Source organism: Lemur catta, chromosome 5, assembly GCF_020740605.2.
Source record: "Lemur catta isolate mLemCat1 chromosome 5, mLemCat1.pri, whole genome shotgun sequence".
In the NCBI taxonomy this organism is placed as follows: domain Eukaryota; kingdom Metazoa; phylum Chordata; class Mammalia; order Primates; family Lemuridae; genus Lemur; species Lemur catta.
The window spans coordinates 299,096-322,193 of NC_059132.1; the positions used below are offsets into that span (position 1 = coordinate 299,096).

Below are 23,098 nucleotides of genomic sequence, written 5' to 3' on the forward strand. Positions count from 1 at the left end.
CTTCTTCACTGTTGGCATAAACAAACTACCGTTCAAATGGCAAAACTGTGTGGATAGATTAGGCCCACACTTTGATTTACTACACTGCTTGTTTGAGATATAATAAACTACACTTTTGATTTGAAATCAGACATTTCGTACTTAATGACCCAATATTTTTAGCAAGCTATCTTTTCATTTTTCTACTTTGGGGTAGCCCTTATGAATGCTAGCACGCTAGGATTCTGTTTATGTAATTATGGAGACAAGAAAAGTTTGGAAAAAAGAGAAATCCTACTTTAATCTTAGAGAGAACTCCATGGCACTAAAACATGATGTTTCTACTTAAAATATCTGCTTTAACAGGGAATCTTCACAAGCACACCTACAAAAAAAGACATTCGCTCGTAAGCTGATTCACCTTCCATTGAGTTGAATTCTATCAGCTAATTTGGAGAACTGATCCGGAAGTCTTCTCTGTTTTATGACACCTTCAGGAGTGACAGAAACTTCACAGAGAGAATACGTGTCGGATGCACCAGTCAAACCGAATTCATGAACAGCGTGACAAACTACTTCTTTAGCTGTAGTGTCTTTACTGATGATAATGTAGCAACTTTGCTGATCTGCTTTGAAAACTCTTATAACTTGATCAGGAATATCTGTATAAATACAAAGATATGCCTTGTTATTTTTAAGAAAATTATTTTTAAACTCTTCAAAAAGCAATTTGTAACAATGATCCCTCTAAACACTGAAATACACATTTCTATTTCAAAATATCAACAGAAATCACAGTTCTATTTATTGATAAATATATTTATGTTTTTCAGACTTATATATGTTGACAGAAAAACCCAAAGATAAAAATTGGGATCATACTATACTTATGATTTAGAAGCCATAATTTTTTTCATTTAATATCTTACAAACATTTTTATGTCATTATTCTTCTATAAAAGTATTTTTAATGAAAGCATCATACCCCATAATATATATTTCAATTACCGAAATCTCTAATATGACAGACATTTGGATTGCTTACCATTTTCTATTATTATAAACGACATCATGACATAGACTCTCACCACGCCCACCCCCCACCCCTGCCCAAGCCTTTGCAGGCAATCTGATTACACCCTCAGTAAAAATCCTCAACAAGAGAACTGCTGGGTTAGAAGGCATGCATATTTTCAGGATTTTGAAATACATCAAAATACGCCAAACTGTTCTCCAGAAAGGTTATATATTTTATAATCCTAGAGTATAAGAGAGCAAATTTGGTTACATTCTTATCAAAACTGTTCATTAACGTTTTGTTTTGTTTTCCTATTCCAAAAATCCTAACCTTTTCCTCTATTACATTTCTTTGGTTACTGGTAAGATTCAGTAACAGATACTGGTTTAATAAACATTTAGTATTTCCTTTTAAAAATACTTTTTGATATGCTTTACGCATTTTCTTACTGTATTATACTGGATACCAACATTTGGTCTACTATAAAGCGGGAAACACTTCCCTAGTCCTCCCTCCCTGCTTCCCTCCCTTCCCTTGCTCCCCCAGCGAGAGTGCAGTGGCATCACCATAGCTCACTGCAGCCTCGAACTCCTGGGCTCCAGTGATCCATGTACCTCAGCCTCCTGAGTAGCTGCTGGGACCACAGGTGTGCACCACCACGATCAGCTAATATTCATAGTTTCTGTCAAGACAGGGTCTCACCATGGTGCTCACGCTGGTCTTGAACCCCCAGGTTCAAGCAATCCCCTCACCTTGGCCTCCCAAAGTGCTAGGATTATCCACATGAGCCACCACGCTAGCCTCTATTTTATTTTTAACACAGGAAAGTTTTAAGTGTTCGTCTGGTGAAATCTCTCAGTTTCTACCCTTTTGATTTCAGCTATTAGTAGACAAATTCCAACTCAGGATAATGTTCACATAATATGCATATGCAAATAATTACATTTTTCACTCTTTGCTCTATCTTATTTTTTTTTCTCTTCATATAGCACTGGCTAAAACTTCCAGAACCGTGTTCCCTGTAATAAGTAGGCTGATTTTTAATGTAATTAAATGTAATTGAGAAGAGATTTAATAGCATGAGCAAATGCTAAATTTTTCCCTATAATAATAAATCACAGTTGCAAGAGTTCTCTTTTTTTAAAAAATCAGGAATAGGTACTGTTGTGGTTTTCTGTGTGTGTGTGAGATGCCTGCAGTGGTGGTGAGTCAGAGAGATTTTGGTGGCTCAAATAATTGTATACTGTTTGTCTAGCATTACCTTCTTAGCATTATATACACTGTTAATTTCTGAGAAAAAAACAAATTACAAATTTGTCTCAAAACCTCCTAAGGTATAATCCTGGCTAAAGGAAAGAAGAGAGAAATGGAACAGATATGGCAGGATATAATTTCATCGAAGAAGCTACCCCCCTGAGAATGAGGACACACAAAAAGATTGCCTCCCATGACTGGAAGATTCAGCTGAATATACACGGATATATTTCCAGGGAGCAAGAGTCTCAGCCAACAGATGTTGAATGTTCTGGGTCCACTGTCAAGTTGTAAGCAGAAGCTTCATCTACTCAGGCTCTTTTTCTAAGAAAGATGTTCCAAACTGTCTTTCCTTGACATCTTCAAAGATTTGAGTCATCAAATGGCTCTTGTTCAGATTTCTATCCTATGAGTCAATACTCAGTGTGCTGCTGACATCGTCCAGGTTCTATACCTGCAAGGCTTAAGGTCAGACCACTTCATGATCTACCAAAATCAGAGGTGCTTCTCCACCCTGTGCTAGAAAATTATTGCGAGCAGATGCATATGTTGCTTTGCCAAGAGAAAGACACTGGACAAAGGGTTTCACTGTCTGTTTTAACCACATTTCAAAAAAGTCAAACAATACACTGTTATCACCTGTATTGCTGCTACCTCTTTGGGACAATGGATCTCAGTTGTCCTGGGCTCCAGAATTAGATCAGTTTACTAGATCTTTGGGCCTGAACCTCAGCCAGTGGTACTGGTGGCTCACCCTGTGGGAGTAGGGAGATGTTCTGATCCCTCTTATTACTTTCTTCAGAGAAATTTGTTCACAAAGACAGGGTGGGAATTTGCACACATTTCATGTTCTCTTCTCTTGTTGCCAATGTATTGTAACATCTGGGAAGGAACACATAATTGTACATCTTGCTGAACAGTGTTAAAAAGCCATGTTCAGTTACAGTGATTTGCTTCCCGTGTGAAGGACAAACTGGTATGTAGTCACAGTCACAGAGGAGGCATTTAGGCGTCATAAATGGGCGTCCCTGGAACAGATCTGTAAGTGAATACCAAAGGGTAATGTCTAACCCAGACCCTGATGGATCTGCCAAGGTAACAAATGCCAAATTGGAAACTCTTCAAGAGGCAGTAGACAAAAAAATTTCTCTGCTTTGATTCCAGTGATAGTGTAAACCTCTTTTTCTATTTTAGAATTGTTACATATATACTCTTTACAAACATATTTGTTGCTGGTGCAACAACAACATACATGCCAAGCATAACATACAGTACGTGGCAGATGCTCAAATGTTAATTAGATCAATGATAAATATGAGGTTAGAACAAAGTTGAATAAAAAAGGAAAAATGATTTAATTTTAAATTTTAGGCATGAAGCTAAAATGCACACAAAAATATAGTCCCTATTATAAAGGCAAAACACATTTAAAGAGATCTTGGAGAAGCACAGCATATTAGTCTTAAGATTCATGTTTCACTTTTTAGAAATCTTATATAACAGGTAAATGAATTAAAGAACAGGAACCTCAGACATCTGGACTGTCAACCAAGAGACAAAATTTCTAGACAAGTAACTGTAATGTTGCATGAATAAAATAAAAAAATGAATACTTGAAGGATATATGTACTGATCTTGACATTACACTAAAAATAGGAGAACTTTTAGTTATTTAAGATGATCTTAAACAAAAGACTGCCTTTTCATTCTCCTTTAGAATTGTGGAATAAATATTTATGAAGTGTCTGTTATGTGTTAGTATTCCAGGTGATAAAAATATAGTGGTAAGTGAGACAGATAAAGTCTCTGCTCTCAGGGAATTTACTTGTATTCAACAGGAAACGACAGCTCAAGGAAAGACAGTCAAGTAAATAAGTGAAAAGCACCATATGGTGAAAAGCGCCACAAAAACTGGCAAAATTATTCTGTAAAGAGCCACACAGTATTTTAAGCTTTACAGGCCAACAGGCAAAATACAAGATATTTTGTAGGCACTTATATAATGAGAAAGAAAACAAATGTCCACAAAATTTTTGACAATGCAAAATATAACAGTAACACAACATAAAATACATAAAGACATCTGAACACAGAGATGTACGTAATACTGCAAATATCTACTAAGAGGGGACTGGTTAAAAAAATTCTATTAGTTGTTTAAAAAATTTTGGTAGAACAATACATCCTGATACAGAAAAATATTCAAAGGAATACCGCTAAGTGAAACGGGTAAGTGGAAGAAAAGCACGTCTCATTTGGGGTGAAGGGAACGGTACATACATTCTATGTGCAATGAAATTTCTGGAAGAATATATGAGTAAATTGACAATTGTAAATTCTGAGAAATGGAGATTTTATATTCTATCCTTTCTCTGCAGTTTTATTTTTTAAAAGCTATGTTTCTTTATAATTAAAAAATAGTAAAAATAATAGCCCTCCAATGTGGAAAGACTTAAGTTTACAATATTAAATAAATAAAATACAGGTGCATGCTGTTTATAGAAAAGAGTAATAAGTTCTACATGAAGACTTAGAAAAAAATTCAGTTTCAAATTCCTTTTAACCACACTCCAAATTCTTTTAGGCCTCATCTTGTATTGAGCCAAAAATTCCAAAGAACTTTTCAACAAGTTATAGAATAGCATATATATACTCTGATTCTGCATGAATATAAAAACATATGTATTCAAAAAAGTGACTAAAAGGATACATGCCAGTTAAAACTGGCTACTCTGTAAGTGGAAAGAAAAGTTTGCTTCCTACTTCATTCAATTCTGTATCATATGACTTTTAAAAAATAACAAAATAATACATACAAACATGACCAGCAGGATATTATAGTCTTCAAGATACTTACAGTAAAAACCAACAGCTGTCGGCAGCAAAAATAAAGCAAAATCATAAAAAAGTCAGCAATCAAAAACAAACTATTAAATAGTTCTGTAGCTTTGCCCTCACTTTCATTTTGATCTAGTATCTTTAAACATGCAGCATAAATACAGCTAAACTCAAGACTGATAAACATTAATCAAACTTGGCTGATGTCACTTCACACATGTACTATAATATATATGTGTGATGAATACAACTCATTTAAATTTTAGTGCTATTGTATAAAATGTAAGAAGCTAACTTTGGAACTAACTGGTAATGAATATCCCTTTTCTTTCTTTCTTTCTTTTTTTTTTTTTTGAGACAGAGTCTCGCTCTGTTACCCGGCTACAGTGAGTGCCGTGGCGTCAGCCTAGCTCACAGCAACCTCAAACTCCTGGGCTTCAGTGATCCTACTGCCTCAGCCTCCCGAGTAGCTGGGACTACAGGCATGTGCCACCATGCCCAGCTAATTTTTTTTCTATATATATTTTTAGTTGGCCAGATCATTTCTTTCTATTTTTAGTAGAGACTGGGTCTCGCTCTTGCTCAGGGTGGTCTCGAACTCCTGACCTTGAGCGATCCACCCGCCTCGGCCTCCCAGAGTGCTAGGATTACAGGCGTGAGCCACCGTGCCCAGCCCAATATCCCTTTTCAATACAAGTATAAATAATGCTGCTGCTATGTAGAAGGCCTTTCACAAAGTTACACATTTGGGGTTTAAAAACATTAATTGAAAAGTTAAATACCTATTATATACACGTTCATTTGTATTATTGGTATGAGCACGTGTTGTACATTGGGCTATATTACACTTTTTCTAAATAGATTTTTAAAAGGCATCTTCAGTTTTTTAAACTTATTTTCAAGGAGAGAATTACGCAATCAATCAGATATCAAGCTGAACAGCAAGCACCTTTTCAGAGGTCTGAATTTCAGCACCGTGAGACTTCACAGTTTCTAAATTTTTTTTTTTTTTTTTTTGAGACAGAGTCTCACTTTGTTGCCCGGGCTAGAGTGAGTGCCGTGGCATCAGCCTAGCTCACAGCAACCTCAGACTCCTGGGCTCAAGCGATCCTACTGCCTCAGCCTCCCGAGTAGCTGGGACTACAGGCATGAGCCACCATGCCCGGCTAATTTTTTTTGTATATATATTTTTAGTTGGCCAGATAATTTCTTTCTATTTTTGGTAGAGACGGGGTCTCACTCTTGCTCAGGCTGGTCTCGAACTCCTGACCTCGAGCGATCCACCCGCCTCGGCCTCCCAGAGCTAGGATTACAGGCGCGAGCCACCGCGCCCGGCCCACAGTTTCTAAATTTTAATAATTTAAACCTCTTCCCTTTGTTCCTCCAGCTAAATCTCCAACTTACTTCTTTCTTTCCTCTCCCTACAATCCTACTCCTTATCCCTTCAGCCCTATTTCCTACATATGCCTATGGCAAAGACATAGCCACTACAAACCGTAAGGGCCCTAATACTTGTCATGAAAGTATGCATATCTAATTTGTTCTTTGGTAGTGTGAAAACATCTTATTTTTGAATCCTCCATGTAACATAAAAGGTACTGCAGTAGAAAACACACACACGGACACAGAAATGAATCCCTATCCTGCCATAAAACAAACAACATAAGGGAGACCATGAAAATGTGTTGGAAACTTCTGAAAAAGGAGGGACTGACTCTGTAGCAGATGGAGGTGGGCTTCCCAGATGAGGTAACATCTGAGTTCAGCATTGACAAGTAAGAAAAAGTTCACTGGATATGCAGGGAGAGAACCACAGGTGGCAAACAACAGGGGCAGAGAGCCAGAGTTCTGAAGGTCCCTTCCAGACTCAGGACAGAGGAGGAAGCCGCAGTGGGGAGAAGGGCAGTGCAGGAAGCTAGAAAGGAGGTTCACCCCAGCAACACTCCTCCCACCTTGGTAGTGGCATTTCTTGCACGTATCAAAAATCAAACCCAGTCTGCAGTTTTCCTACCTCTGTGATACCTTAGAGCTTGCTTTTTTTTTTTAATACCCTTTTACGTAAATAGTTAAAGAACTTTTTTATATCTTGGTAACAAGCCTTATATTAACTTCTGATCAAATAACTAGAGTGGTTTTCATCCCAGGACTGAACTCTCACTAATACACAAATCACTAGAAATTTCTAAGTAATGACTCATTAAAATCTCTGTTCTAGAAAGAACACTAGTAGCCATGTGGAAAGTGGGATTTAGTGATCTCTCTAGTGGTTACAGAGGCAACTAAAATAAAAGGAAGAAACAATGTGCAGAATGACCTTCACTAAATTGTGTTTTTATAATATGTTATTTCCTGGGGTTTTTAATTTACTTTATATAAACATAAACTTTTACTACTATATTTCCTTCTAATACTGAGATTCATATAGTTGAGTTTCCTCTCTTTTTACACCAGCTGCTGGAGTCAACACTGAAGCTGAACCAGAACTGTGCCGATTTTCTGTAGAAGCCTTTTTTCCTGCCTTTCCTAGGACCCCATTACATATTTCAGTTTTTAACTTTACGTGTCTTTTATTGAAAACCATCTCAAATCCTTTCAACGGATGGATATATAATTGATTCTTCAAAGTCAAAGGTTTTCTTCCTTGAAATATAATTGGTAATTTATGCTTCTTGGCACAGATACAAAAAATTAACTTGACATTCCACACTGCAAGTCTAAACAATGAAAAAGACGCTATAATACTATGATAATAGTACATGATAAATCAACAACTTTAGCTTCAGGTGTTGGAGGGAAAAATCAGTGTTTTTAGAAAATTACTAACACATTTTTGTATATTATGGAGGAAAATAAGTGAGGTCGTGTAGATTAAAATAATCTGCCTCATTCTTTTCCACACCCTGGATAACATATTTCTTGGCTGAGAAGTGTCTCCGCTTTCATTCCACTCTTGGGATTGGGATTACCAAAAGATACTGACATCTAAGGTCAGAGGTAGTACCTTTTTTATGCACTTCTGTTTCACTTTAGAGAAAGTACTGTTCAAGGTTAGAGAAAAAGACATTCTCTTCCCTTTAGCTTTTTGTATCAAGTCACGATCTACAGGGAGAGAAGAGGCTGCAAGCAAACCTAACAGTCACCGCACAGGCTCCACCATCTACCCGATCATCTGGTACCAAAATGGCTACACAAAATCACATACGGAAACTACCGGAAGGGTTGGAGAAGTCCAGCATGCTGGTGGTGGGCTGCAGGAGATCAGGGCTGCTGGAGGAGAGTGTCCCGGGAACCGGCAGGATAGCCAGACTGTGCCTGCAGTGCCTCGTTCCCACAATGCTGTCGTCCTGTGACTGGCTTAGGCCTCCATCACTTCAAAAGAATGTCACATATCACGTTAAAGTATTTCAGGAGACTTCAATAGTAAACACTTCTATTCTCCATGCACTAAGGCATAAGAGAACCTATTCAAAGTGGTGATTTAAACAATTAAAATATTACAGAAATTATTAAAAACAGGATAACTGCAATAATGAAAATGGCAATAAAATCTTAATTACACTCACATAAAATTTAACTTATACATCTAAGTGATTCTACTACATCATAATGAAATAGTTCTATTTAGTTTCTACTGGTTTTGTAGGGAAAGTGAACGTGACTGTTTAGGAGTCCTTGAAATTCTCCAGCTTCAGTGGACACTAATATATGCACCCAACAATGCACAGCCACGTCACAGCTAATATATGCACCCAACAGCGCACAGCCACGTCACAGCTAATATATGCACCCAACAGCGCACAGCCACGTCACAGCAAAGTGTTCTGTATTTCTCTCTCTCTCCCTTTCTCCAGCAAATCTTGGCTACTCTCTAGGCAAAGGATGGAGCTGGGTCTAAATCCAAACAAAAAAATACGGTAAGTTGTAGATAACAACAGGGCCAAGTTTAAGCAACAAAGTAAGAGACGCCTTTAAACATAAAAGGAAAAAGAGGACCAGAATGAAAACAGAATTAAAAAAAATTATAGTCTTTAAAGTTTATTCTAGGGGTACGTTATTTCTTATATGATCTCTCAAGTCTAATTATTTAAGCAAACAAAATATTCTTCCTTTAAAATATCTTAGAAGCGTCACATAGGCAACTCTAAATCCACCTAAGAGAAAAAATAAAAACACAGAAACACAACACTGTCATTTAAGTTTTAGGTACTCTAAAATACTAGCTTAATTTTAAAGTAAAACAGTCCTTTCTTTTTTTAAAGAAAGGATAACAATGAAAAAAAGATTTCTATCAGCATCAATAATCAATACTACTTTCCTCTAAGGATTGAACTTGTATTAAAACCGATGCTTTGAGTGAATATTAATTCCCATCTATATTTTATTCAATGCAGCATTCTGACTAGTACTTGCTATATGTAGAAACAGAAGTATCACTGAGTACTTACCTATTACCATGGAAAGGATTAAGGTAAAGTCTTAAAAGTGAATGATATGGAATATGTTTAGAATACATTATAAGTAAAATATAGGATTTAGGATGATTAGAAAAGTATGCAAGATGAAGAGTTACAGGTCTACAAAATAAATAAAGGACTATTAATAGCCAGACAAGGAAGAGAAGGCTGAAGAATCAGGGAAAAGCATAAAGACATGGAAGAAAGCAAAGATCAGTGTTTCAAGAGCAAGCTTTGATGTCAGGCAGACTTGGATTATTAGCTGTTTGACCTCAAGGCAAATTTCTTTTTCTTTCTGGACCTTGGTTTTCTCATCTATAAATGTGAATAATACTATTATACTCCAGGACTACTTTAAGGATTAACTTAGGTAACGTAGGTAAATGTTTTCGCACAGAGGAAAATATGGTCACTATTTTTAAGAAAAGACTTAAGTACTTTTAACAAAATTAAAATGAGAACAGTACAAACCCAGAAAGAAGAAATATTTTATTTTAGTCAATTTATACTGAAAACCAGAAGGCAGCAGGGTGGGTATGAAGGCACTGCAGAAACAGGAAATGCTTTCCTGGAGAGGGAAGGCAATCTAAGGTGACAGATAAGGCAAAACAAATATCACATCTGTTAAATAAATTGCATTTAAACTAAATTGGCTCCTTTTAATTAGGTTTGTATTCCTACAGATCTGAGTTAAATGTTTTAAGGTTTGGTGAGAGGGAAAAAGATGGAGAAGGACTTTCACAGATATTTAAATTATGTACAAAATAAAGTTTTCTGTTCTTTTTTTTGAAAAGGAAACCGTCTTTAATTCTGTTTAAAAACAAACTTGCCAATTTTTGGATAGAGAGGGTCAGGTAACAACCCAAGGAATCAAACTGTTAAAGAGCTTAGCCAGTCCTACTAATCAAGCAGAAGCAACCTTAACAATGTCAGAAAGTTATAATTTTCTATTAAAAGGAATTTACTGCATCAGGAAAAGCAAGCTGGAATTCACTATAGAGACTAAGAGAAGCGTATGAAATACCAAAAGTTCTAATATATCTCTTACTGATGCTATTTAACACCACTTCTGCTTTTTAATTATCAACGGATATAATACCAGGCAGCTGTAATCATGTAAAGCTGCTTACAAATTCATGGTAATTAAGGTATGAGGGATATAAATGAAAACTACACTGTCATGTACAATCCATGCTATGACATGAATGAAACAGTATTTAATCGGCAAAACATCCATGCTGTTTGAAAGCTGAATCAAAAAAAACTCCATTTGGCAAATAATTATGTCATTTCTTACCAAAACAGTCTCCTGAGAAGGTGATGCAGTAACAGAAACAAGATAGTTTTGAAAAATTCCTCAATAATTCCCCAACCCTAAATTTACTGAGAATAAAAGTACTTAGTTTCATATGAAACTAAAAAGGCCAAATAAATATCAATAGGCAAATGAAAAAAATCTCAACATTAAAAGCAAACAAAGTATATTGACAAGAAAAGGAGAGGAAAAAAGTAATTCCTGCTAAGCAAGCAAGCTAGTCTACTTCTGGGAATGTATTAATGTTATACAATAATATAAGGATGTTAATTAGGGCAATTGTGATTTAAAAAATAAATAAGGAAAAGGTGAGTGATTAAAAAACAGGAAATCAGATTTCCTGAAATGTGAAATATTCTCAGGTCAATAAAAACCACACTACTGTCTTAATTTACAGATGTTATTCAAATCAATAACTTTTTTTCACTTTAATTTTCAAGAACATTCTTTTAAAATTTAGTCCTGGTTTGGGATTTTGGAACTATCTATTCTTATCTCAAGTATTTGTTCCTTCCTTATATTCTTTCTTTGCTCCTCTCACAGATGCAAGCGTTCTTTCTTACTGTGTTTCTATGGTAACTCACCCCCTTTACTCTCAACAGATGTGAGTGCCGCTAAAGGCACAGACCAAGTTTCCATCCTTGGTGACTCTTCCACAGGGCTCTGGCTCATAGGAGATGCTCAGAAATTGTAGAACTGAATTCATTAAAATTTTCTTTTCAATTAAAAAATAACAAATATTCAAAGTAGAAAACTTGCGAAATACAAAAGAAAGCAAGGAAGAAAAGAGAAACTTACCTATAAAACCATGCCTTACAAAAACTGCAATCCCTGTTTTTATATCTTCTAGTCATTTTGTGATGTAGAGGGCAATTTATTTAACCAATTCCTTGTAGTTTGATGTTTAGGATGTTTCCAATTTTGTCTGATTATAGATAATACAACTAAGAGCATCTGTACATAAATCTTCATCTAATTATTATTAGAAATGGAATTTTTGAATCAAAGGATATGGCCATTTTTAAAGCTCTTAATAAAAGCTTCAAAATGCCTTCTGAAAAGATTGCATCATTTTATATTACCACAGCAGTCTAAGCTTATTATCTCTTATGACCAGTTCTAGCCCTGACATATTCTGTCAATCTTTGATGAAACAAATGGCATCCTGTATTAAACTGTATATCCCGGATCAGTACTGATAAAGAATATCTGATTCATGTTCCCTATTTTTCTATTGAAATTCTAGTGATTTTTTTCCTAATTGATTTTTAAGTGCCCTTTTTATATTAAGGCACATATAATTTTGTGTAGCTAAAGAAATTGACTGAATTCAATTCAAATGATTAAGTGGCAAGAAATATACATTCTCAAAAATGCAAAGTGGCCAGTCTGATAGGTAAAATGACAAATCAGCTCTCCCCATAAAACAGGCTCCAGAAACCTTTATGACTTCTTCTAAAATAATCTGTAATCTATTTTTTTTGGTACTTATGTGGCTGAAATGATTAGCATTTTACTTCATTTAAGTATGTTTAGAAGAGACAGCCAGATTAATATGAACTCTTAAAGTACGGCATTTTATTCATGTTTATATTCATAGCCAACAGCTTTTCTGTTGGTACAAAGGAAGAGACTCAGAAAATGCTTGTGGACTTATAAATGGAAAAAATCCCTTCTGAATTTAAGTAAAACTATTTTTACTAGATCTTTTTTTGTGGGGGGAGGGCCTGGGGGTACCAACATATAGTAATAATACTTGAAAATACTCAACTGACTGTTCTTGGCGACCTCAATTTCTATACCTCCTGCTGTAACCGAAGACAGAATCCAAGCACAGTTAACTGATGCTCACTCCCCAAAAGACAGCGTGGAAATGAGATATTGATTCAGCTGCCTGGAACTTGAGTGTTGCTGGTTGCAGTGTGACACTAACAAGCTCAAGTGAGTTGCAATTACAACGTTCTCTGGTTTTAGATGACACGTCATACCTGTGCCACTGTCAAAATGGGAACCAGCTAAAGGAGGTACATGTATCCCAGATCCAACCCTTTGGAGTTTCTAGAAGGGGAACTCAGGGCATTCCCTCCTAATTCTCCCTGTGAACGCTTCTCTGCCTTCTGGTCCCTCAGTTTTCTCCCTCTGCCCCAGTTGTGGTCCCCCTGACCCGTGCCAGCCTGTGCAGTGTGGGCGTGCCCCTCTAATGCTCTCACTCAAGTTTCACTTGGGAGAACCAGGCTTTTGTAGTGTTTGCTACAGTGTGCTCAAAATTAAAAACCTTTTAGATTTTAAAGTTGTGATTTTTACAAACCACTCACCTCAAGGGAAGTAGTCAACTTAAAAAGGAATGAGTAATGAATTTTCTATGAATCCCTGAGATTAAGAACAAAGCTCAGGGTATTTCGATCCTCTATGTCTCAAATTAAAAGAAGAGCAAATGTGTTTCCCTGACTGGAAATAAAAACTCAGGAAGAAGAGCATTTTCTGATCAGGAAATCTTACCACATGGCTTCTTACGGCTCCCTATCATGATGAAGTCTGTATCTTCATAGCCTACCACTACCTCTCTCGCTTCATTCTCTAGGCGCGCACATGCACACGCGCACACACACACAGTCTATTCAAACCTAACACGTTTGCTCCTGTGTCTGTACACACCAGCTGTCATCCTGTAACGTAAGAACTTTGCAATATGCCTGTTTTCCCTTTCAGATTATTTCCTCTTGGAGGACAAGAAATTCCCTGTTCATCTTTCTGTCTCTGGACATCGTGCTTAGCACATAATAAATGTGTGAAGAATAAGGGCTCCTGTGCTGAATGCCTTAGAGGCAGGGACTCTCCATCTCTCCATCGCCTGGCACAGTGCCAGGAACTTATCAGGACCCAAATCAATATTTTTTTCAAATGTGTTTTAATATGTTTTATTTCTTTCACTGATTGATTAACTATTTTTTTTGGGGGGGGGGAGGGTTTCACGCTCTATCACCCATGCTAGAGTGCAGTGGCATCATCATGGCTCACTGCAACCTCAAACTCCTGGGCTCAAGGCATCCTCCTGCCTCAGCCTCCTGAGTAGCTGGGACTGCAGGTGTGCTCCACCACACCCGGCTCATTTTTCTATTTTTTATAAAGACGTGGTCTCTCTCCTGCTGCTGGTCTGGAACTCCTGGCCTCAAACAATACTCCCGCCTGAGGCCTCGCAAAGTGCTAGGATTACAGGCGTGAGCCACCACGCCTGCCCCACTGTTTTAACTTAATAAATACTGAGTACCTATTCTGTGCTAAGTATTGTATGTACTTGATTAGCACTTTTGTAACTGCTTCAGGAAGCAGATAATGTAAAATATACATAGATATGATATATATTAGAGTCATCTCAATCATGCCATTTTAAGTGGATGATTCCACCAGTATTTTACAGACCTCAATTTACAATTAAGATCTTCAAGTAATTACTCAGTTTTGCTGATATCTCATTTTAGAAATGGAAAATAGATTTGATTAAAAAGTTCAGCTTTAGAATTTGGGAGGAAATAAATAGTGTCACAAGGGAAAGATGATTTTAGAAAACCAAGAAGCTGGTACCAGTGAATGTATCCCCAAGATTTAAGAGGTGTCCAAATTTGTAGATCAGGGGACTGAAATTGGACTGAAAATAGATAAGAGATTTCATAAAATAAAATTGACAGTCTTTTCCAAAATTCAAAATAATGCTAACGGAAGATGACATAATCTAACAGTGGCAAATTTCATGAAATTGATGGGGAAATACTCAGATTTTATTCTTTCTTATGTATTGCTTGAAAATGTTACAATGTATCAGGTTGTATAAAAAAGCAAGTGACCCAAACTCCCCTCCCCCACAATAAAAACTTTACTGTCAATATGAAAATTCCTACATGATTAAGATTGGCAATACCTACCTAAATAGTTTTGGAGGCAAGATACTAAATCGTGTTTTATCCAGAATTCTCCTGATTTTGTTTCTTCCACCTGAAACAGTATTTGCTTTAATTTTCTTATTTCCTTTCTCCTGTGATGTCTGTTCAATATCTCCTGGCACATCCTGGATAGAATGGCGATTACTTTTTTTTTCAGCAATTTTGGGAATATGAGGAACACCAGATTTCTCTTGTTCAGTCCTACCAAGTAACTCTTTGAATACTGTGGAAATAAATAAACAAACTTGTTATTTCTTTTCTTCTCTTTAGAAAGTTTTTTATACCAACAACAAATTTTAAGGATAAACACAGTCACTTTCTATTAGTCACACTTCTGCGGTCCTATTCAATTAAATATTATCAAATTTATACCCATCCTTTATCAGCTATATTTACTTCTTTCTTTAACTTTTAATACTTGACTATACTGATGTTGCCCAAAAGTAATAAGAGGAAGTTACTGAGGGAAATGCAAAGGCATGTTTGAAAAGTCCTGAGGTTCCTATTTAGGCAACAGTAATGTAACTGGTAACCAACTAATTTTGTAGAAACAGGTATTTAGATTCTATCATTTATGCTATTCCTTATCATAATACACTTGACCCTTGATCCACACAAGTTTGAACTGTGCATGTCCATATATGAATGTATGCGAATTTTTTTCAACCAAATGCAGATCGAAATACCGTATTTGTGAGATGCAAAATACGTACTGTTTTGAAGGGCCAACTGCAGGACTTGAGTACACACGGATTTTGGTACATGTTGGGGGGGGGGGGGTCCTAAACAATCCCTCGAGTCTACCAAAGGATGACTGCATGTGTCACTTCAGATGAGACATAATTATTATAGGAGGACTCAATTTTGTAAAATTTAGTGATTAAAAAAATGAAAGAAGCTTTGCCAGATTTTCTTTTTAAAACTAGAAATAGTACTAAATTTGGTAATATATAGTAATTTCCTCAATTTCACACTATGAGGCTTATGTCATTCAGTAAAGCAGCTAATAACATTCACTATAGTGGTTTAAGATAAACAACCAATCATATCTTGGGTATCTTTCTATCAACTCTAAGTCTGGTGAACTACTTCATCCTTGGTGAGGATGCAGGCATGTTTGGGGAACTGCCGATGTAGCACGCTTTCTGGATCTTTGCCTAGACCTGATTTTCATCTTGTGAAAAGGGCTACATCTTCTTGGGATCAGGCAAAGATAAATCCATACAAGATTATAGATCTAGAAACCATTAGTATCATTTTCCAGTTAGGAAAATCTGTATCATCTATTTTTCATTAAGTATGTCATGAAAAGAAGTTTTTGAGGGTTACTATTGTTTTATATGTGTGTTCTTAAATAAGACAGATCAACTGCTAGAGGGGAAAAAAAAACCACCAAAAAGATATATGCTAAAGTAGGAAATGACTTTCCTGAAAAGTCACGGTGTCTGGGGAAGTCGGAATTAAAGAGAAATGGTAGCTGCATATTCTCGAGAATAGACTTAAAGGTCTTCAGGCACATGAGCTGCAGAACCAGCTTATCATTAGGAGTAGCTTTGAGCAGTATACTCTGTAACCTCTATAAAAGAAAAGCTGTAAATTATATAAATGTGTCCACTGAAACCCCAATCACAGAAAATGGTGATCTTTCCTGTTGTTTTACGGACAAAAGCAAGCAAGAATTCGCACAGCACCAAAGGACTTACAAGTAAGACTGAAATGGACAAAGCCCTAAGAATTGAATCATACCATGAACAGTTTGGTATTCAGTTTTAAAATCTGGACTGTTTTAAGTTTCAATGGAAGAATGACACCACATTACCAAAACACAGTTGCAGGCTTATGAAAAGCACATTTTTCTGTCTTTAAAATAATGGAGATTTTTAGGAGTCACCTTCCAAAGATACTCTGCTTGACTAAAATACAGTAAAATTTATATTTTTAAAATATTACTTTAAGCCACACAGTAAAGGTAAAAATGCTTAAGTTAAAATCCAGATATTCACCTAATCAAAAAAATATTTACTAATCTATGAACATATGTCAGGCACTGTACTAGATGTCTGCATACTCCTCTGTCGTGGAACTTACACTCGGTCTAAGATACATGGTACAGAGAGAACATAACCAGAGGAACTACTTAAGATAGAAGGAGAGGCACAATCTTCCTTAAGTAAATTACTTTGTAAGAAGAGATCAGAAAGATGAGTACATTTAACTAGGCAAAAAAAAAAAAAGGAAAAAGGAAAGATTCTAGGTAGGAACCTGAAGTTCAAAGTCCCTATGGTAGAAGGAAATCTCAAGAAAATGAAAATTACTAGAGAACAAGGTAGAAAAAAGGTCAGATAACACTATGCTAAGGTATTTGTTAGGAGCAACAGAAAATCTTTGAAGGGGAAGCAGATTTCTCGAGCTGTAGGGTGTATACTAGGTGACTCAACGTTTAAAAAATTGTTTATATTTCTTCACTGGAGTTGAGTATAAGTAAAAATTTGTGGATTGTGTTAAATTAAAAATAAATTAGGCCAGGCGTGGTGGCTCACGCCTGTAATCCTAGCACTCTGGGAGGCCAAGGCAGGCAGATTGTTTGAGCTCAGGAGTTCGAGACCAGCCTGAGCAAGAGCGAGACCCCGTCTCTACTAAAAATAGAAAGAAATGATCTGGACAGCTAAAATTATATATATAGAAAAAAAATTAGCCAGCCCTGGTGGCGCATGCCTGTAGTCCCAGCTACTCGGGAGGCTGAGGCAGGAGGATCGCTTGAGCCCAGGAGTTTGAGGTTGCTGTGCGCTAGGCTGACGCCACGGCACTCTAGCCTGGGCAATAGACTGAGACTCTGCCTCAAAATCAATCAATCAATCAATCAATAAGGACAAAAATAAAAGAATAGTGAACAAATGTAATTACAATGTTATTGAACAGAAATATCAGATGGAGTATAGGAATCAGAAATGAAAGTGCCCAAGAATCTATGAAAGTTTAATAAACTTGGCTACATAAAAATTAAAAACGCCACTCCCTCTACATACGTGTATATGTGTGCACATGCACACACAAAACAGAAGTCAAAACACAAACAACACAGGAAAAATATTTGCAACCTTTATGATGAAAAGATACTGTCCTTCATTTCTAAGGTACTGTGAGTAACTCAACATAAAAATGGACAGATGAAATGAAAATACTTTATAGAAAAGAAATGTAAAAAACACAGAAAGGCACTCAACCTCACTTATTAAAGACTTTATATCAATAATTAAAAAGTTAATTATACCCACTGCAGAGGCATTCTTATACACTGATGAATGAAGTGTAGACTGGGATAAACTTTCAGAAAGTAAAACCCTGCAGTATCTGTCAAAAGTAATTCCACTTTGAGAAATTCATCGTATAGGTAGATCTGAATGTACATAAAAGATAAGTGCAAAGGATTTTTATTACATCAATGACATTAGCTCAATGGCTTATGGCAATAATACGATGGAATTCTACACAGTAACAATCATACAACATGAAGATCAATGCACTGATGTGAAAGGGTACAGAATAATATACACAGTAAGGTCCCATTGTGTATCTTTCTTTAGTGTTTTAATTTTCAAAATATATACATGTATTACTTTTATTAAAAATTAAAATGATAGCTGGGTGGTGCACACCTGTTGTCCCAGCTACTTGAGAGGCTGAGGCAGGAGGTTCACTTGAGCCCAGGAGTTTGAGACCAGCCTGGGCACACAGTGAAACTTCATCTCAAAAAAAAAAACCAACAAAAAAAGTTTTTTAAATAAGTTACTTGAGAAATGGAATTTTTAAAGGTATTAGAAAGTTTCAAGAGTCAAGAGGAATAGACAAACTAAAATTCCAGAGTGGGAAGATGGTAAACTGCGACTGCCAGCTCTTTTCCTCCCTGGGTGCATGTGCTGCATCCACGTAAGAGTTGTGGGGTCACACAGAGGGACTCTGCCAGGGGAAAGAGGAAACTTTTGAAGTCTGGAAAGTGATACCTCCTGATTTATCCTTATTATGTAGGATTGCATTAGCTACTTGGGGTCTTTTCTGGTTCCACACAAAGCGTACAACTATTTTTTCGAAGTCTGCAAAAAATAGTGTTGGTATTTTAATGGGGATTGCACTGAAGCTGTAGATCACTTTGGGTAGTACAGACATTTTAACAATGCTGATTCTGCCGATCCATGAGCATGATACGCTTTTCGATCTGTTTACATCCTCTGCAATTTGTTTTCTCAGTGTTTTGTAGTTCTCCCTACATATGTCTTTCACCTCCTTAATTAAATATATTCTTAGTATTTTGTTTTCTTTGTTGTTATTGTGAAAGGTACTGCGTCTTTCATTTGATTCTCATCTTAACTATTATTGGCGTATATGAAAGCTACTGATTTGTGTGCATTGATTTTATAGCCTGAGATTTTGCTGAATTCACGTATCAATTCCAGGAGTCTCTTGGTTGAATCTTTGTGGTTGGGGCTAAAAGGCAAACTTGTAACTTCTACTCAAACTGTACAAAAGCAAATTGCGTAACCAAAATGTATGTACCCCTGTAAAATTCTGAAACCAAAAAAAAGGAAAACCTTTGATAGATGTGAGGGCTTGCATGAAAACTGGAACACAACAAAGCCCAAAAGCAGTGTCATTTTTCTCCTTAGAACATCTGCTATTAATATTAGCAGGAGTTCCCTTTCCCACTCTTCAAGCCAGGCTTCTCCTGGATCTCCATCTGGGCATAACACTCACATACAGGTTTCAGAGTCCAGCCTGGGGCATATTAGAGGGAAAAGTAGTAAATTCACTGCTGGTGACGGTACTTTGGATTCTGGTGTCCTTCCATGATCTGCTTGCTGCTATCTGCTTTTCAGAGTTCAAGTTCTCGAGTAGGTCTGTCATTATCCTGTCCAGGTTTACTGTTAGTTCAGTGGGAGACGAAGGGTGGCATGTGTTCACTCCTTCTCACCTGACACTGGAACCCTTGATTTGAGTTTTATCTTCAATGACATAAGACAGCACCCTTGCAGTCTGTGTCAGATATTCTGGAGTGCCTATGCTTCTGTTTCTCTTGGTTCTGGCTCATACTGACTTCTCAGAGTTTCTCACAATCTTTGTTTGCTTGACTCTGTTTTTAAAAAATTATTTTTAGAAATAATAGGTTGCTGTTAGCATCCTCTAAAGAAGACGGTTATTTTCTTTTGCCAGGTACCTTAAGTCCAGGACTGGGACCGGAACTTGAGGTTTTCCTGGGTCACCTACAGGGGCAGCTGGAGTACAGACAACCACATCAATTTTAAGTGACCCTGTCAAGGCCCCAATCCTAACAAAGATTGTTATGCTGGAGCGTTTTGTTCTTTGGTGGGCACTAAACCACAAACCTGTAAGTCTACCAAGGAGCTCCTTCTCCTAGCTACACTCTATGGATGGGAAACGGCCCTGGAAAAAAAGAGACATTGCTTTGGGGTCTAGTCCTGGGAGTGAGGGAAGAATCTGACATATCCAGAGTTTGTGCTCGGAGCAACTGCAGGACTCCACCCATTTTCCCTTTTCCTGGGAGTGTGTGTTCCAAAGAGGTTCCGTCAGGAAACCCCCAGGGCAGATACAGCTTGGGTTCATCTCTTAAAGGTCCTCTTTGCTCTCTGCCCTATGTCATGTAGTTCTTCATCTTTTTGGATGTTTATGCTTGTTCTTAGCTACTTTTCATATTTAGTCTAGCTCTTTCTTTCATTTGCCTCCAGTCAATACTGGAAGTAGAAAGTTGACACAAGTTTTTTAGATCCGTTTTGCTCAGATTATGGTGAGCCCTTTGAATTCCTAGGACAGTCACTTCCTCTCATTCTCGGATGTCTCTGCTATTATTTCCTAATTATCTTCGTCCTCACACTTTCTTTTACATCTCCTGGAATAGTGCTTAATTTTATTTTGTCTTTTTGTTCTACAGCCTGGGAAATTTTCTTGAATATATTATCTGTTCCTTCTGTTAAATGTTTTTGTCTTCATAACCACATTTTAAGTCACTCTAGGAGTAACTTCTTTCTCAATGATTATTTCTTTTCTCCTAATCTTGTTGTTTCAAGGGATGAGTTTTCATTGCTCTGAGCAGAGTTCTAGAAACGTTTTTCTTCTCTCCCTTAAATTAAACCATTTTCTCCAGAATCTATAAGGTTACTTACTAGGTCCCTGCCACATCCCCTCAGTGATCCTGGTTCTCCTTACGCTGGCCCTCAGTTTCAAGTAATAGAAAATGACCAAGTAAGGTTTTCTGTAGTATCATCTAAACAAATGTTTTCTGATCATAGATTTCCTTTTTGGCGGTGTTCTGACTATGAGTTCCGTGGAAGATGACCTAACTGCTCAACTCTACTTCATGGTGATGCCGGAGTTACCAGGGCTTTATTGTGGGCATCACTTCCAGACTAAAATGCTCCATTTCTACAAATGTTTCAGAAATGCTCCTTTGAGACACTCCGTGGTGTTCTGCTTGGCTGACTGCATTCTACCTGGGCCAATCAGGAGTGACTGGAATGTCCCCCCTTTTGCAGCACCATTTAAGTCCTCCCCTCTGCCACGTCCAACCTGGGTTCTCCTGGAAACCTGTTTTCTCACCACTCACAGGGTCCCGAGGGTGTGGCTTCCCTGAGTTTTGCACCCTCAGACTGAATTTTTTTTTTGTCTCCCAGGGTACATGCTGTTAACCACTATATTACACTATCTCTATATTTTCATATATAGTAATATTTGATACCAGTTAGTAATCATTATGTGACAGGTACAAAAGGTTTGAAAGTATTAGAACTTTACAAGAACTCTATGAAGAAACTGGAGAAATCGAAAATAACTTGCTCCATGTGATAGAGAAAACTATGCTTTCATGTTCTTCAAAACTGGAACCCCTTCAGTTTAATCTCAAGTTGGCATTTCTAGATACTAGTCCAAACTCCAGGAAACCCAAAAAAATGTGAATGCCTACTTGTTCTATGCTAAATACAATATTAGGAATTTTCCAATAGACAGTTATAAAAATGATGTAATCAAAGGGACTCAAATAATAAAAAGAGGAAAAATACCAAATGTTTCATTTTTCATTATGACTAAGCACAGTATAAGGAACCCAAGTTAAAAAAAAAAATAAATAAAGCTCATACTTCCTTTCCACAGGATCAGCTTTTAAAGTCAACTCTTACTTCTCACACTGTAACCTAAACAACCTAGAAGAACTGTTTGCCTCCCTCCTTCATAAGGACTCTCACGTTTTTGACCTTCCAGTTGCTGTGCTGCTCTACTGCTGCCCGTCTCAGAATTCCAGCAAATAATCCTACGGTGTCTAATGAAATCAAATGACTGTAAATCTCTCCTAAAAGTTCAAAAAATCCAACAGTAGATTTAGTTAAAAGTACAAGTACAGTCCTTCCATTATTCCAATATAAACATGACACAATCACAACACAGGCACTGGAATCAACATTTCTATATAGAAAGGTAGAGTGTGCTGTTGTCAGAAATCCATAATTCCTTAATTACTTAAGTCAATTCTTTACTCAATTTACTTCCAAGAAACAGCTAATCTGGCATTCATATTACTTGAGAAAGCTAGCCGAAAGATCAGAAGTAGACAGATTTGTATATTAACAGGGGAATAAAAGCCTGATTATGATTTCTAAGTTTTATTCAGGTCATTCTAAGTTTCATTCAGTATCCCTCCAGCAGAGTACGGTACATAGCAGATGTTCAATAAACATTTCAAAAATGACTGAATGTAGCTGTATACCTATTTTAAAACTTACTTTTTAAGATATCAAAACAATGAAAAACAAATACTAAACGAAAAGCCTGTAATACATGATAGTTCAACACCAAAGATAACAAAAATAACAGATTAGACAAAAACATGGTTATATTTTACTATTAATAGCTTTCCTTTCATTATGATGACTTTTTTCTATTCTCACCAAAAAAAAAAAAAAAAAAAGCTCAGGCAGTTTCTATAACAAACTCACCAAAAATATTGGTCTTGACAGTAAGTGCAAGATGAGTATTATTCCTCAAAATTTCAAGGGCCTTCACAAATGTAATATTCTCAAAGTTTTGTCCATTTACTTCCATTATCTTCAGAGAAAAGTATTTGAAAAACACAAATTAAGACAGAACAGTATTAGGTACTTCAACAACCTTCAAAATTTAATAGTGAAAAAATAAAATGGAACTTAAATAAAATGTATGTAGTATGTGTGTATGTGAACAATGGTTATCTCTGTGAGAAGCTGGACTGCCATTTTTTTGTCTGTACTATTGCATTTCCCAA

General features: G+C 36.7%; 1 protein-coding gene across 12 annotated transcripts in view; it reads right to left on the bottom strand.

Moving 5' to 3' along the window:
* The window catches only part of RAPGEF6 (Rap guanine nucleotide exchange factor 6), a 170,261-nt gene that overhangs the window by 40,125 nt on the left and 107,038 nt on the right, over window positions 1-23,098 (bottom strand). For 8 of the 12 annotated variants that reach the window (XM_045550716.1, XM_045550723.1, XM_045550719.1 and 5 more), the window contains 4 exons: window positions 22,794-22,902; window positions 14,779-15,019; window positions 8,292-8,458; window positions 401-641 (listed from right to left, as the gene is read on the bottom strand). In XM_045550716.1, coding sequence (XP_045406672.1) covers window positions 401-641; window positions 8,292-8,458; window positions 14,779-15,019; window positions 22,794-22,902 — 758 coding nt within the window. The remainder of the gene's footprint in view (window positions 1-400; window positions 642-8,291; window positions 8,459-14,778; window positions 15,020-22,793; window positions 22,903-23,098) is intronic. The other 4 variants (XM_045550721.1, XM_045550720.1, XM_045550717.1 and 1 more) reach the window with 1 other exon arrangement.